This window comes from Parus major, chromosome 1 (genome assembly GCF_001522545.3).
Source record: "Parus major isolate Abel chromosome 1, Parus_major1.1, whole genome shotgun sequence".
NCBI classification, from domain to species: Eukaryota; Metazoa; Chordata; class Aves; order Passeriformes; family Paridae; genus Parus; species Parus major.
The window spans coordinates 82038112-82054717 of NC_031768.1; the positions used below are offsets into that span (position 1 = coordinate 82038112).

Sequence of the window (16606 nt, forward strand, 5' to 3'; positions counted from 1 at the left end):
ATCTTTTCATGAATCAGCACAAAATAATTTTTGTTTTTTCCCGTTGTGCAAATTTTTCTGTTATACTCTTTCCACAGAAAAAGTAATTTTGTTTCAATGCTTGAATAACCAAATAACCCAAACCAAACGACCAAAACCACAAAAACCAAACACCATTTCCCCACACACATGCAAAAAAATCCCAAAACAGAAACAAACAAAAAACACAAACAAAAAAAAAAAAAACACCCAAAAAAACCCAAGCTGTGGATGTATTTGGAACCCTGAAGTTACGCAATTGTCTCCAAAAGCAGAGACAGACTTAGCTCCTTCAGAAATCTTAAAGACTTTCTTTCCTCCCTATCTCTCTTTCCTTCCCCTCCACCAACAAATCAGTGTTGCTGCCCATAATTATGGGTGAAACCACATTATGTTTGATTTTTCCTCACTTGAGTTTTCACCAATTTTCTTCAGAAACCTCTTTCAAAACAGGCTCAGATTTAAGTTGGCAGGCCCTGGGAACTTCATATATTTCTCAGATTCTTCTTCAGAAGAAGATATTCGCAGTTTCTCAGTATGAGACTAAAAAGGTTAAATTATCTCCTCCACCTTAAGCTCTTTGATGACTATCATACACTATACATTGACTAGACCTACCATTTAACCAAATAATGTGAATCCTAGTAAACGGACCTCTTCATTTATATGGCCATTTTTCAGCACAACAGGCAGCAATGATAAATGAAACAGCACAGGGTATTTGTATTATCCTTATATCTAGATATTCCACTGGTAAGTATTTATCTATCTTCAGAGACTAGCCAGTCAAACTAAAGAACGAATCAAGTGAGCCACTGATATTTTTTTCCTCTTTTAATCCAGTATATTTGAAGGGATTACTAGATTGAATGTTACAAATTTATTAATTTGAAGACAATGTCATATGGGATAAGAAAAGTGTAAATCACAAAGACTGAATTGATTCATGCTGCTAAACTATCCTTACCAAAATAGGCTTACCCAAATGTAGTATGTGTCTGTTAAATACTTTCCAATCAAACAACTTAATTAGTTCTTCCCACCCCTCCCAAGAAAATATCCAAATCTCTCAATTAAGAAAGTATCACACAGACTTTCCACTAATATATTTCAAGCTGGATAAAAAAAAAATAATTATTGTAGCTATGTTTAACTCAGCACCATGAATTTAGAAATCAGATAGCTCATGAGTTGAACTTCTATTCAGAGTTCCAGAGTGAGAATCAGAGTTTTCATCTGAAAACTTGGATCCCAAATTTATGTTGCTGCCTTCCTCTTCATTGTTATCCTCATGTTGAGACATTAAGCAGAACTGAGATTCTTCTGGCTGGGGGTAGTTGATCTCATCTTTAAGTGCTGTAGTTGTTCTTCTGAAATTCATCAGTGCTTGAAATTCTGAATTCTGTTCAGAAGCCTCCAAGAACGTGCTTTCAATCACCCCTTTTTCATTTATCTCAAATGGTTTGATTGCGACCATATTTGTCTTGCCTTCCAAGGAACAAAGATCAAATGAAACCATATTTCTCTCTACTATTTTGTTAATAGCTCCATCTCTTTTAAGACCAGAAGCTTCAATTTCACTTACTGCAAGATCATTAACTGAGGCTTTGACAGTCTTTTCTGGAGCTCCCACTTTGAAAACTATCTTCATTTGTGTATCATAGCTACTTAGGGCATTGTGTGGCTGTGACCTTGTCATGAATAGAGTCTCTTTCTCTGAGGGAAATGTACAATCCTCAATTTCTTCTTGCTGATATAAGTCTCTGGATATTGGACATGAAACTGCAGATACTTCCCAAAGAAGTTTTTCTAAAGAGCGATTGAATTCACCAAATTTTGCAATATTTGAAACAGAGGTTTTTTCTACTGTTTCTTGTATTTCTTGAGGGTGATCTCTGTCTTGTTGATGTGGAACATGTATACCTACACTAGTCTGTATTTTATCATGCATTTTCTTATCTATATTTTCCAGCACAGAAGCTGGTGTTTCAGAAACCTCTTTTGGTTGATTCTGAAAATTAACATCAGACCCTGTGTATTCAGTGTTGGACAGTGCAGATCTTTCTGTGGTCTTACCAATTCCCTGCAGCAGCTCTCCATCATGCTCATAGGCTGTGCTCATAGCTTTCACCTCAGCAGTCCCCTGTACTGTGCTCTCAGCACATTTGGGTTTAGGAGAGGGGGTTTCAGAGGCCTCCTTCAGCATCCTCTCTAAAGCAGAACTCAAGCTACTGGCCTTGGATGGGGCAACAGACTTTTCTATATTCTCACTGATTTCCTGAGCTACCTCTCCACCATGCTCATAGGTCATGCTTTTAGCTTCCACCTCCAGAGTTCTCTGTACTGTGCTGTCAGCATGTTTTGGCTTAGGAAGGGGTGTTTCAGAGGCCTCATTCAGCAGCTTCTCTAAAGCAGAACTCAAGCCACTGTCTGAAGATGGGGCAACAGACTTTTCTACAATCTCATGGATTTCCTGCAGCACCTCCCCATCACACTCATAAGTTTTACTTTTAACTTGTGCCGCAGCAGTCCTTTGTACTGTGCTGTCAGCACGTTTGGGTTTAGGAGGTGGTGCTTCAGGGGCCTCCTTCAGCAGCCTCTCTAAAGCAGAACTCAAGCCACTGGCCTTGGATGGGGCAACAGACCTTTCTACAGTCTCACTGATTTCCTGCTGCACCTCTTCACCATGCTCATAAGTCATGCCTTTGTCTTGCACCACAGCAGTTCTCTGCTCTGTGCTGTCAGCCCATTTGGGTTTAGGAGGGGGCATTTCAGAGGCCTCTTTCAGCAGCCTCTCTAAAGCAGAACTCAAGCCACTGGCCTTGAATGGGGCAACAGACCTTTCTACAGTCTCACTGATTTCCTGTGGCACTTCTCCACCATGTTCGCACATTGTCCTTTTAACTTGATACTCAGCAGTCCCCCATGCTGTGCTGTCGGCAAATTTGGGTTTAGGAGGGGGTGCTTCAGAAGCCTCCTCCAGCAGCTTCTGTAGAGCAGAACTCAAACTGTTGACCTTGGATGCAGCTACAGACTTCTCTATGGTCTCATGGACCTCTTCAGGTGGACCAGTAGCTTCTTGGTGTGCTGATTCTACACTGCAGTTATTTTGTGATATACTATTTGACTCATCATATGTTTTCATTCCCACCCAACTGTATTCAGAAGGTTGAGATACAAGGGTTTCTTCAAGAAGGTTCTCCAAACCAGCTTGAGGCCTTGGGGAGCCCTCAAGGGTATCATCTTTGTCTGCTGCCTGATATTGTAGATACAAAGGTTCAAATTCCCTAAACAGCTTTCTGAGACTTTTTCTGTTCTCATGCTTATGTGTTGATGACACATTCACTTGTCCTGTACTTTTGCCTATTTCTTCTCCTTGATCAACAGGAGAAATAACATTACTGTCTTGCCCTGTTCTCTCAAAGACCTTGCACTGATTTGACTGAAAATGCATCCCTTTTAAAATGCTTTCTTTTAGGTTTAAGCTACACGACATCTCCAAGGCTTCCTTTTCTAGCTTCTTTAGACATGATTTAAATATATCAAGCTCACCTTTGGGTAGAACAACTTTATCCACAGTCTCTGCAACTTCCTCTTTATCCAAAGGAGTAGTCTTGTTTTCCCCTTTTTCTATAGGTAAATGTAGTTTATCACCTACTACTTTCTCCTTTAAAGCATCTTTATCACCAGATGACTGGAGCTGCAAGGATACATGATTATCTTTTGATGAAACAATGCTTTTATCTGTACATTCTCTAACTTCATGCTCTGGAAGACCCATCTTCTCCTGTGATTTTGAGATAACTGGCTGGCTGTCCAGCTGGAGAGAGTCTGTAATTTTTGTGTGTGTCACATTCAGACCTCTTAGGATAGGAGATCCTAGAGATTTTTTGCATACTACAGAATCTAGTTTCTGTGTTCTTTCTCTCTCAGGTGTTTGGGTTTGTTGTTTAATTAACTCTTGCTTGCTCACATTATCTCTGCCATTTTTATCTTCCTTTGATTTTCTTTCATAGATTATTGATCTAGTATTATTTGGCAAAGAATCATCTTCCCTGTCAATGCTACTCTGGAATTTAGCTCCAGTATCCCAGAAGTTTCTCAGACTTTGGAAGTGTGAAGGATCTGAAATTTGATTCTTGGACTTCTCATTCATCTTTTCTTTTAAAGACAAAACCTGGAAGTTTGGCTTCTGTTGGGAAGAAGCAGGAACTTTTCCTTTAAGGGTCTCCTTCTCATCTTTGTCTTTGCTTTTTGGTGAAACTGAAGTGACACCAGCTCTGGGATGCAAGTTACTGGCTTTTGGGAGTTCTGTACATTCACAAACTTCATCAAACTGAAGTGTCCCTTCTGTCTTTCCAAATGCATGGCCTGGTCCAGATTCAAAAGAGTGCTGACTTTTGTTTCTTGACGCCTGGCTTGCACAACTTACTTCAGGACTTCTTATTGTGTTCTTGCACTTATCATGCAATGCCTTAGGTAGATTGACTGCAGACTGTTTCAGTTTCTCACTTTCTCTGAGACCTGTCAATGCATGGCCACCTGATGCATCAGTATTGATACTAACTCCTTTCTCTCTGTGACTGGGTATAGTTTTATCCCTTTCCCAGAATGCTCTGATCTCCCTTATTCTTCTTTTTTCTTGTATTGCCTTCTCTGATTCACATTTCTGAGACAGTAGCTTGTGCCCTTGATGTTCTAAGAGATTTGATTTCTGATTTTGTTGTTTGATTTCTTGACCATGTTCTTTTTCTTCAACTCTTGTACAACCAAATTCAGTTAGCAATTTATCATTTTGCTTCTTATTTGCTTCCTCTGTCTTAGGCTTCACCCTCTCCTTTATCAGCTGAATGTTTTCTGCAGTAAAGGATGTAGATGAAATACTGCTCTGTTTAATCTTTCCAAATGGTCTCTCTTCTGTATCTTTTGTTGTTCCATGCATGCCAGGCCCACTGTGTTCTGTAGGAAGAACTGCTCTTCTGATTGACACGTCCACTTCCTCTCTGGGCTCCCTGCCTTGGGACTTCATTGATACAAGTTCCTCATCTTCAGTACTAGAACTTCTTCTAAACCAGTCTAAAACTTTTGATACAGATTCATCGTCCACTTTCACAAGTTCATCAGCATGTTTTCCAGGCTTGAAAATGGTTTTAGCATCTCTCTCCTCAACAAGATCAGGCTTACCTTGTTGAAGACTTGTAAAATTGGTATTGGACATCTCACATGCTTCTGTTTCAGCCAAGAGTTGATGTCTATCTACAATGTAAACAAATTTATCAGAGTTATGAATCAGACACATGACTAAAAACATTTGGTCTACCTAGAAAATTCTCAGAATTTTTTTAACTGTTAGTGGAGAAAAAGAGTTCTCTGTCCTTGTGATTTTGGAAAGAACTATACCATGGGCGAGAGTGAAGAAAATTCCTGTTCTGAGACATGGAATCATTACTTCTGAGGGTACAAGCCAAGAAGATGAGTTAAGCCCATTCTTAAAGGAAATGCCTTCATTGAAGGGAGGCACACAGAGGATGACAATCCAGCATTATTTGTGTTTAGTCCCATAAGCAAATCCCTAAGTCACATCTGAATTACTGCCAAGGACAACTGACAGCACTACACTAAAATAACATTCACAACAGAGGTGCCTATTTACCAATAGGAGATCATAGAAGTATTTTTAAAAATTTGATTTTTTTAATTCTGCAGTAGCACATTACTGCAGTAGCACATTCCTACTACTTCTGTTTCCTAGTTGTTAATTGCTAGCTACAAGTGATCCACATTAATGTGTTATGTGAATGTGTTATATCCCATCTCATTCCATTCTTCACTTCTATTAGACTCTTACCTGGTTGGATCAGGATCTGGTTGGATTTTTTTTCATGTGTCTCATTAACACTCTGTTCATTATTGCTGTTTGACAGGATATTGCTGGAGGTCTTCTGTGGGGTTTCAAGTTTCTTGGGAGTAACTGTATTTGTCTGGAAGCTTTCACTAACTGGGAAGACTGTTCTGTTACTGTCACAAGGGCTGGATGCAGATGTGTCTTCTTGTAAGCCATCTATTGTTTTCATTTGTAAAGCTGATAAATAGGTTCCCAAAGGCTTTGCAGCAGGAATTTGCCTATCACCAAGTGAATCTGATTGAACAGAACAATTTCCACTATTCTTGTTTTTGTCAGGTTTTAAGATATCATGATCTCCTTTTTCTTTAACATGGCATAGCTGTGGGCTTTGCAGAGGTTTTCCTTTACCTGAGCTAGATGAAAACCTCACTTGTTTCAGTTTTTCCAGTGAGTTTTGTGTGGAATCTTCTGCTTCTTCCACAACAGAGTTCTTCTCACCTTCCCCTTCAAAAATAGTTGTGGTAGAAAGATCATTCTTTTTCTGGACATCTAACATCTGACTGACCCGAACTTCTGAGTCAGTGGAACTTGAGCTTGAGCTGCGTTTCAGAATGCCCCTGGGTGGGCTACCAATGCCATTAATCCTCTCGGTCTGCTTGGTTGGTTTGGGAGCAAGGTCTTCTCTTTGTGATACAGAATCTGCTGCTTTGTGAATTAGTTTCCTAGCTTTTGGGACAGGACGATTAACTAGTTCCTTCTGTGATGGATCAGTAAGTTCTACAAAAGGCTTCCCAGGTTTATCTGATTCATCATTTTGTAAGTTTGATTTAGGTGGGCTGTCTTCTGAGACTGACCAAATTTCTGTAAGACATAGAAGAGCTCATGAGTTTGCGTGACATTTGTCAGTAGAAACGGAAAGATGTGACAGTGCAGATCTAAAATGCAGTGATTATATAAACCAGTGATTATACTGGTTTATTAAAAACAACTGCAGCAAAAACACATCCAGTAATTTTACATAGGTGTTGATTTCATTTTTATGTAATTGAAATTTTTAGGAAATTAAAAGCTTGCTATTATTTCTCATTTTAGAAACATTAACTATTTGACGATAGCAAAGAGAGCACACCAAGTTTTTTTTTATCAACATTTTTCCTGCAAGGGATAATGTTTGCAGGGAAGGGCAGCTTTTGAATACACATACACCTCTTTAGTGTCAGAACATAAACAGCAACCTATAAAAAATGGAAACTGGCTATTTTCACGCTCATATGGAATAAGGCAAATGCAGAAATAATCTCCTGGCAGGGAGATGAAGGGTTTTATGTTCCTACTATGCAAATCTTTCCTTTTCCTGTTAGCATGCTTCACAACAGAGACAGGAGAGTAATAGCTACATATGACTCTAAATTACAACTTCAAATGCCTGTATTGTGATATGTAATCACTCATCAACTTGATTGCAGAAAATACTGCTGGAAAGGGAGGATAATAAACAGGACTAAGGAAACAAAGGAAAAAAGTATAGAACAAAGAGAGCTAGGCTGCTTCTGTCTTGCTAATTAGCAGCAATGATTGGAAGCTCATAAAGACAGCTATGTCAAATTCAAGGAAATTTCACTGTCCTTCTGTTAGAACTTCAGGACAAGCAGCCATCTCAGAAGGAGTGCTTAGTACTGACTAGAACTATGTGCAAAAGAAAGGAAGCAAAATCCGTTTACTCATGTCTACAGCCATTTCCCAAGTATATTCACATGCTTTAGATGAGGTTTGAAATAAGCTAGTTAACAACTCACAGTACTTAAGACAAAAAGGGTTTTGATCTCTTTCAGAAAGAAGCAATGAAAGTAAAAATAATTTCCCTATAAACCTACAGGAAATTCACAGTTATCTGCTAAACAAGTATATTTACCCTTCTTTGATAGCTGAGGTACAATGGCTGGTCTGTCTTCTGATTCCCCATTGTTCAAGTTATCATCTGACGTAGTGGAATTAAATGGATTTCTCCTTTGCTAAAATAGGAACAAACAATACTGTTGTGGTCAAATTCTTACATGACAAACAGACACAAGTGCAGTGATTTCCTCTTCCCCACTATCTATGAGAAAATAGTTTGAAGGCATACCTCTTAAATTGGATACATGACAAAAAACCTAAACAATATGAACAGGAAACTATCAGAAGTGCCAGTGATAACCTCATCTAGTTTTTTTGAACTCACCAAAACAGAGATAAGCCACCACTTAAAGACACTTGAAAACTCCCAAGTCCTTGCAAGTTCAATAAAATTATCTCTAATTCTGTGATATTAGAACCGAGCAGGCCAATCACTTTCAGTAGTTGAATAGACTGGAAATCATGCCAAGAAAGAACAGCCACCAATTATAGGTGTAGCAGCACTTTAGTGCTAAACCTGTAGTGGCGTTCATTACCTCTGTCCAAAACAAAACAAAAAAAAGCTCATTTTTTTACAAATTATTATTGTTCCTCCTCAAAGTTTTATTTATGTTTACCAATGAAGCGAATAATTTCCACTATATTCAGTATCAGTCATACCCTTACTGATGAGACTGCTGCCTTCACAGGTCTTTCCTCTGGTTTGTTTAACACAGGGCTTGCTTCTTTAGAACTGCAAAGAAAAATTATATAACAACTTCAGTAAACAGGACATTAAAGCCTTTTTGAAAAAACAGAACAAAGATCCATTTATACATACTAAAACATAAACACTTGGCCCCTGAGGTTTTCTATTTAGCCTGCTCTCATCACATTTAGAAGAAAAGCTTCTCATTCCTATAGCAAGGGGGATACTCTTGCTGCTTTCTTTCCTTGTAAAGATGTATTTACTTGTTAAATAATTCAATACAACTTCTACTTGGCATGACAGAAGCCACATTTTTGATACATCTATGATGAGCTGGAAAGGGAAGAGCCTCAGCCTTATTTCTTCAACCTATGCTCTCAGGGTAACTAAAAAAAAAAAATTACCAGCTTTGCTATGACAAACATTCAAGGACTAGAGAAGTCTCCAGTAACTGCAGATCTTGACTTCCTGCCTTCAAAGGCCAGTTTTCCAAGATTAAAACTGTGATAAACTAGTAGAACAGCATAAAAAGTCTCTAGCAAAATCAAGAGCATCTTAGATGTCTGAGCAAGCTTTATAAAAAATAAGCATAAATATATATTTTATATTTACTATAAATATACTAAATATACTCTCCAAACAATATCAGTGTTGCCAACTCCATCCTTGTCCTACATTTGTACTTCTAGGACTAAAATCAAAGTGGAGGAAAGTGTCAAAATCTGATTAAAAAAATAGAGCTTTGCAAAGTGTCTAAGTCAGAAAAAACGGAGAAACACCATCACCACTATAGTAAAGATGTGACATACCACAGATGACAACACATCCCCCCAGAGGTACAATTTATAAGCTATTCTTTCAATTGAGATGTATAAATTTTCTTGATTGATAGCGTAAGTGAAGTAAGTTATTACTTGTGATAATATAAATATAGCCCAGATATGGAGAAATTAAAATAGCTAGAAGAGACAGCACCTATATCATCTCATTAAATACTTCATCTACTTGCTGAATGATGCAAAGTTTTTTGTTTCCAATCAGATTTTTACCATTTGAGTTTACCTAAACATCTCAGATATGAAAAAGTATTTGGTTTTTGAAGATGGAAGTTAGACATGGATTTCAATATTGTCTTCACATAACAACCATATTCAGTATCCTAATTTTATATGGAAAACACTGGCATTAACCAAGATACACACTTAGGATTTTGAGGTGGAGGAACAGTATGAAGCAGAAAAAAATTTATATCTCAGGCTAGGAAGGAAAGCAACTCCTATGGTTTTTCCAATGTAGATGTGCAAAGAGATGCCAAAACTGAATATTTATTTGCTCCATGATCTTTGTTTTGTGTGAAAAGGCTCGAGGGTGGTAAGTAGGAGAGCCACAAGGTGTCTCAGGACAGAAACAGCATCCACCTTTCATCAAGTTCCAGATTCACCTCCTTTCATTGACAACTATCTCTCCAGTCTGGTAATTGGTATCAGTCTGCCCCCCTGAGGGAAGGACAATTTTCCCATCTTCTCCAGGTTGCACAGTTAAGCTCAAAGTCCAGGGGAGGAAAAAAACCCCTAAAACACTGTGATAATTACCCTTGAAAGTCTGTACTCTGGACTTCTAAGTGTGTCTGAGCAGTGACATCACTTATATTTTGCAAAAGGTAAAACATAATTATGGAGAAGATAAAATGACCACAGTGAGCAGTGTGGACATAAGACCAAAAAAAAATACCAGTTGCAATCTGAACTATAAACTTCTATATCCCTTCTTTGCTCTTGATTCAATACCACCTTAAAGAAATATACCACCATGAATAGTGAAAGAGGGTTAAGGTATGATCAGATCTTGTACTGGAATCTATCTCAAGGGTGAAAAATTAAAGAGGTAAATGTTGCAACTTCTAGTTTCTTTTCCAAAATATCCTTTCACATTATGGTTTTTAACCTTAGTTCTAATATATTTTTTAAGTGTGAAAATAGACATACATACTAAAGAAACTACAGAAAATGGAGTTTGTACTCTTGCTTTTATAAAGCATTTGTGGTTTTGTTTTTAAGAACACTACACCTGTATGCTCCTGCATTTTGTGTCTTCTCTGCACCATCTACTACTGAACAAAACAATAATGATTTTTGTTTTTAAGGTTTAGGTCCCAAATATTTCAACCCCTCACTCCTTTTAAGCAAGGAAAATACTGTTAAGCACCCTGGGCTGCAAGAAAATGTTAAGACATCTTCAATGCAGCTTCTACAGGTGGAGAGGTAACTTTGTGTGTGTGTTCAATGAAACATAATCTCACAATCTTTAATGCAATGCTTCTTTGTACTTACCATAGAATAATTGAAGATTATTAACTTGGCATTACATACTCCAAACCCTGGCTTAAATATAGCAAAACAGAAAAAACAACAGCCAGGATCCTATAACTAAGTTTTACAACAAAGGGTCTGAAAATGAGCTTACCTACAACCCATATAGATAAGAAAACTGAACAAACAGTTCCCAGATAAGCTGCATTCACAAGGTTAATCTAAAAGTGTATAAGGCCAAATTGATAGATTAAAAAAGATTTAAAAAATTCTACACTTCAGCTTGGAAAAATGATGTGCCAAGAACCACAATGAAGGCCCAAGTCCCATACAGACTGAGGCAACAAGGCAAAGAGGAAGGAGCAAAACTAGAGAAAGGGGTTACAGATTTGCAGACCTTGTCAATACATGAATTTTAAAAGACAGGGATATTTTGTGCAGGTTTTCCACTTGCTGAACTTCAGGACCACCTGCTCAATGTTGATCAAGAATACTTTCTAGCTTAGGGAAGAAAACAACCTACAAATCTTAATTTTAGAGACAGCCCTCCTTTTTTTGAGATTCAGCATATAGACAGATGGCATCACTGGAGAGAGGTAATATTGACAGTGTGACTCACCCTGGATCATTCTGTTCAAGGTTACACCTTCAAAGACACTTCATACACCTGGCCTGTAAAGGCTCTGGTATGCAAGAAAATTATCACAATGATATAACACTCAAAGAAATAATTCATAGCTTCATTATGGAATTTAGATATTTGGGGTGTGGAGATAAAGGTCACCACTAATTTTAAGAATATTGTTGCTCCACCTAATATAGCAGCACCCTGATTCAACAGTAGTTGAACTGGCCCCAGGATTGGATTTTATCCTTATCAATTTACAAACAGATCTACCAGAACTGAACTTTCTTTACACTCAGTAAGAATTGTTTTATTTTAAGAACAGGATCCAGAACAAAAGTACTCTGAGTAATTTGTTGTCACATAGCTTCAGGAACCAATCCTCAAGTTAGCAGCTCTGTAGTTTATGCAAAGCCTGTCAGTGCTGGTCTGAGGCACACTGTTAGAGAAAGAAGGGGAATGGAAAAAAAAAAACCAAACAGAAAAACGCCATAAACCCCACAACCTTATTCTAAAAGCAGCTCTTTAAAACGCTTCAAAAGTCTAAGTGCTTGAACAGCATGTAGCATTTGGACATTGTAAGCTGTGAACTGCCTTTAATGCAATCCCAAATTCTAGAATGATACTCTGTTTCATCCTCTTAGCCGTGTTAAGACTATTGCATTTTAAGAGGAAGATCCCATTAATTCCTTGTGGCTCCATTATCTTAGTAGCCAAATTAAATATTTGTAGACTCTCCCTTCCCACCCCAACTACTGGGTTTATTGCTTTTGCACCATTGTTTCCTTCTGCCATTAGAGACAAGCCCACAGTTATGCAAGGTCAGTCTCTTTCAAATTCCAGGGAACAATCAAGGGAACAGAAAGAATGAGTATTTTAAAAAGCATATGGTGCATCCTGCAATTTCTCACATGCAATATGGTATAGACTAACCCTAGTTATAGTGAATTAAGCCCACACTGAAATCATAAGCATGAGTTTCACAGTCCTGCCACATTTGCTTCCCGTAGGTTTTGAAATTTTAGAAACAAATGATCTGAGGCATTTAATCAAGTTACTTATGCAAAATCAATGTAAGTAAGCATCCAGCCCACATATCACTTCCCAAGGTCCATTTCCAACAGTCTCATAAATCACTGGACTGTGTAAGCTTGCTTTAGAGAGAAGATCTTGAGCTATTGAGGAAAGTACAAGTACACATGAACAAGCCTTGGAGGCTGATTAACTTCTGGTACAATTTGGAGCAAAAGGCAGGAGAGAGTCCTGGAAAATAATTATCAAGCTTTACATGGCTGTGATCTGAAATAAGTCATCAAATCACTTCAAGTTGAAGACCACTATCAAGTTGGTCTCATTTTAAAAAAGACTGTCTACATATTCTTAAACCTTGCTATGTTATGTATTTTTGAAAAGGTTGCTCTGGCATATTATGAAATCTATTATACTTTACCAATCATACACAGTTTGTGTAGAGTTGTAATTAAAAGAATAGCATAATAAGGCTGTACTTCTCTAAGAGTATCTTTTATATATATATCTTTTTATATCTTTTCCTGGTGTGCAAGATGATATGCAAAATATTCTGAAAGATATATTAAACAGCAGCATGTCCTCTGGTGTTCTTAAAGAAATAACTTCACAGCAAACCCCTGAATGTAAAAGCCACCTGTAAAAAAAACTACATTTAGTAACAACTAACTCTGTCAGCACATCAGTTAACATCAGTTGGGAGGGGAAACAGAGCTCTGTCTTGTGATAAGCAATCTTTGTCATCCTTTTTGGACAAATTTTGACTTCATTTTTGGTGAGTCTATAGCAAAGCAGTTTATTTGACCTTTTTCAGCACAATTTCAGATGTCAAAACAAACACCTCTGAGTTCACTGAGTGAGAAAATAAAAATAACAAAGACCAGTAACACAAGCCAGAGTTGTTAGGACTCACACCAACCTTTACTGCCATTCACCATGAATGTGTGTACCCAGACTGCAGACCACGAAAGTGAAAGGTTCAATTGCTACTAGGTATTGTATAAATGCATAGTAGGAGAAGCCTTACTGCAAAGAAAAAACAGATGATGTACAGAGAAGAACTTAGAAGACAGACAAGAAAGTGACAGGTTACAGGGCTGATCAATGGCACAACCAGAAGTAAAACAGTTCCCCTAAGAAGTAACTTCTCTTACCTCACTCTCTTCACCATAAGTACAAACAGTAGCTATCTGGATTATACCCTGGTTCTTGTTTCCTCAGTATGTTGTGGAATCTGGCCATTTTAAGATATTTTACTTTCACCTGCTCTGACTCCAGTGTTTCAGCACTTTCCTTCTCAAATGTAGGCTTTTTAGAAGTTTTTAACACAGCCAATGAATTACATGGAGGTATTTTAAAGAGAAGATATCTCTGTTTCAGAAATTAATTCAGGATATTTCAAAGCAAAATAAAGCTGTTTGGGATGCTTACAGATTTGAGATAAAGTGATTTTATACGAAATCCATTTTAGTTCAGAAACTACTTATCATCCAGTCCTTGGGACAACTGTAGTAATTCAGGCATACCAAGGATGACTGTCTTATGTTACTCTGAAGGGAAGCTTCTCCTTTCCAGAAAGACATTTACTTTTCTTGGTAGAATCTGACTAATTTTCAGCAGCTATCTAAAGATTCTAGTTATTTCCATCTGAAATATGTTTTGTCTTCTTAAAAGGTCTCAGAAACCTTAAACTATATGCCAAATAATTTGGAAAGTTCTAAACAGCAATTTCTTAGTCTCCAATTCTTCATGTGATACAAAGTGTTCAGAACATGTGGATGTGGAACTTGGGAATATGGTTTAGTGCTGGCCTTGGCAGTGCTGGGTTAATGGTTGGACTTGATGATTTTACAGATTTTTCTAACCTCAATAATGTTGTAATCCAAGTTTGAAATTCAGGCTTAATTGATAGAATGGTTTCAGTAAACAACTGAATGAAGAGATGCAGAGGTTGTGTCCCCCTATTACTGACTGCAGGGGACTGATCATGGCCAGCCATTCTAACTAGAAAATCCCGGTCTCACTTCAAGGAACCAAAATAAATTGTGACATGAGAACATGTGTGGGACCATTCTATGCTTGATTGTCAGCTTTTTCTGAGAAAGGCAAGCTGAAGATTGTTAATTGTTCTATATTCAAATGCAGAACAATACATGATTATGTGTCTGTCACATGCACAGATTTTTTGTATAATTCTGAGGGAACATTTGGCGACCTTTGAAATAAGACCTAAGTGCAGTATTTTGGGTGGAACTTCCAGCTCCCAAGTTTCACTAATCTATATATATATATATATATACATTCTAAGCATGATAAACAGACAGCTTACCTCAAACTAGCTTTCTGTTGCTCTTCTTGATGTTCCACAATGCCATGTAGATCTGGTGGCACGAAGCCTTCTTTATTAACATTGTTCACCCAGCTGATCTTTGCTTTGCTTGTTTTGTTCTGACCCACTTCAGCTGAAACATGAAGCAACAATATTGTTTCCCACATGTTAATACAAAATCTCTTAAGAAAGAAGTACAAGTAGCAAGTTGCATTTAGGCCTACAGCTATTTCTAAAGGCCACTATACTTGAAATGTTTTTAGAAGCAGATCTGGTGCCTTCTAAAGAACACCTTTTTAATGCTACTAAACATGTAAAATACTGTTCTGGATACTTCATTCTACTACACCAGATATATATGGTTTAAACCTTAAAGTGATCTTATATGGAGGAGCTTTATACAAGAACCCTGGTAAAGACTAATCCTGCAGTTCGTGCAGTTAGACAAAGGAAAGTTCATCCTCAGTGTCCTGAGGAAGCAAAAATGATTAAGCCATAGGAAACTCAAAATATGTTGAATTCCAGTCAATTATTCCATTCCTAAACAGTAAACTAGAAGTTGGTCATAACTCACTTAGACAGGTGGCTAATCCTTTATGGATTTACCACAAGATGTTAAAGAGGTAATATAAAAAACCCAAACAAACAAAAAGCCCCACCTAACTGAGCAAATGCAAATACATTTGCATTTCTTTTTCGGGTGGGACGAAATCCTATTCTGATAATCCCTTTCAGAGCAAAAACATTCCATTATTTCCTCTAATGCCTTTTCCACTTCACTAACAGTTTTGAAGTAAAGAATTTCTTAGTGTGCAAAAAGAAGCAGGATTTTTATTCGCACTTTTGCTATCTATAACTGCAGGGAAAAATATCTTGCCATCTCATGAGTCATTGAAACCAAACAATTGTACATAGTTCTGAATGTACCAACATGTCCCTTTGTTTAAGTAACAAGATTGGGATTAATTAACTTTGCTTTAAAATGGCATGGCTTTTAGTACTTTCCTTTAAGATACAACTTACTGTGAAATTTAGCTAGAATTTTACAGCTGATTTTCATAACCTTTAAGCACAAAACCAGCCAAAATGACAAACACACCACACTAACCACCTATGATTTTATTTTTTTTTCTGCATTCTTTTCTGTTTCAGGCCTTTTTAACTTAAAAACTCAAAGCAGTAACCTCAAACTGACTAAACTGACATTATTCAAAATAATTTCTGAAAATACAGAAATTGAGAAGGTGCAATATTACAGGGTTAGACAGGGTTTGTAACTCATGGTTACAAAACCCATAGGAAACAACACACTAGTCCAGTCAGTATGGAAGGAAGTACCTTACTTGCTTCACTAGCACAAAGCAAAATCCCTTGATAGAACTAAAAAAGCTAAATAGTACAAACATCAGTACAGTCTGGTAAGAATAATATAAGTCTTGCCCTTCTAAATCAAAAGGACTTAGTACAACTTGAGGAGGTTAAAAGGGGATGTTGGTCAGTTTTGCTAAGAAATAAATCACTTTCTATAGGAAGAATGATAAAATAGACCACGACACTCCAGATTAAAAGTCTGATGCTGAGAGATTTACAATGGGGGTCTACAAAATCCTGGATATTATATAATACATTGTTGTGAATACAGATTGACTGCTCACTCCCTCCATCTGAGGGATAAAATTAACGTTGACCAGGGCACCCACCACGGCATGGGGATTCTTAAAGCTCACCTGGACACAGGATGCCAGTTGCAGCTGCCAGAGCTTTCAGCACATATATTTCAGTCAGTTCTAACCACTATATTTAGCTTGTGATGCCTGCCATTAAGCCTCAAAGGTCTCAAACCAAGCCCTGAAATCTTGGAAATCCA

At 37.5% G+C, this 16606-nt stretch overlaps 1 protein-coding gene across 5 annotated transcripts in view; it reads right to left on the reverse strand.

Moving 5' to 3' along the window:
* SYTL2 (synaptotagmin like 2) overlaps nt 1–16606 on the reverse strand; it is a 53176-nt gene that overhangs the window by 13844 nt on the left and 22726 nt on the right. For 3 of the 5 annotated variants that reach the window (XM_015641822.3, XM_015641832.3, XM_015641812.3), the window contains exons 4-8: nt 14740–14872; nt 8420–8492; nt 7776–7875; nt 5867–6724; nt 3571–5274 (exon numbers count right to left, since the gene is read on the reverse strand). In XM_015641822.3, the coding sequence (XP_015497308.1) occupies nt 3571–5274; nt 5867–6724; nt 7776–7875; nt 8420–8492; nt 14740–14872 (2868 nt within the window). Of the gene's footprint in view, nt 1–1215; nt 5275–5866; nt 6725–7775; nt 7876–8419; nt 8493–14739; nt 14873–16606 lie in introns of all 5 variants that reach the window. The other 2 variants (XM_033516428.1, XM_015641840.3) reach the window with 2 other exon arrangements.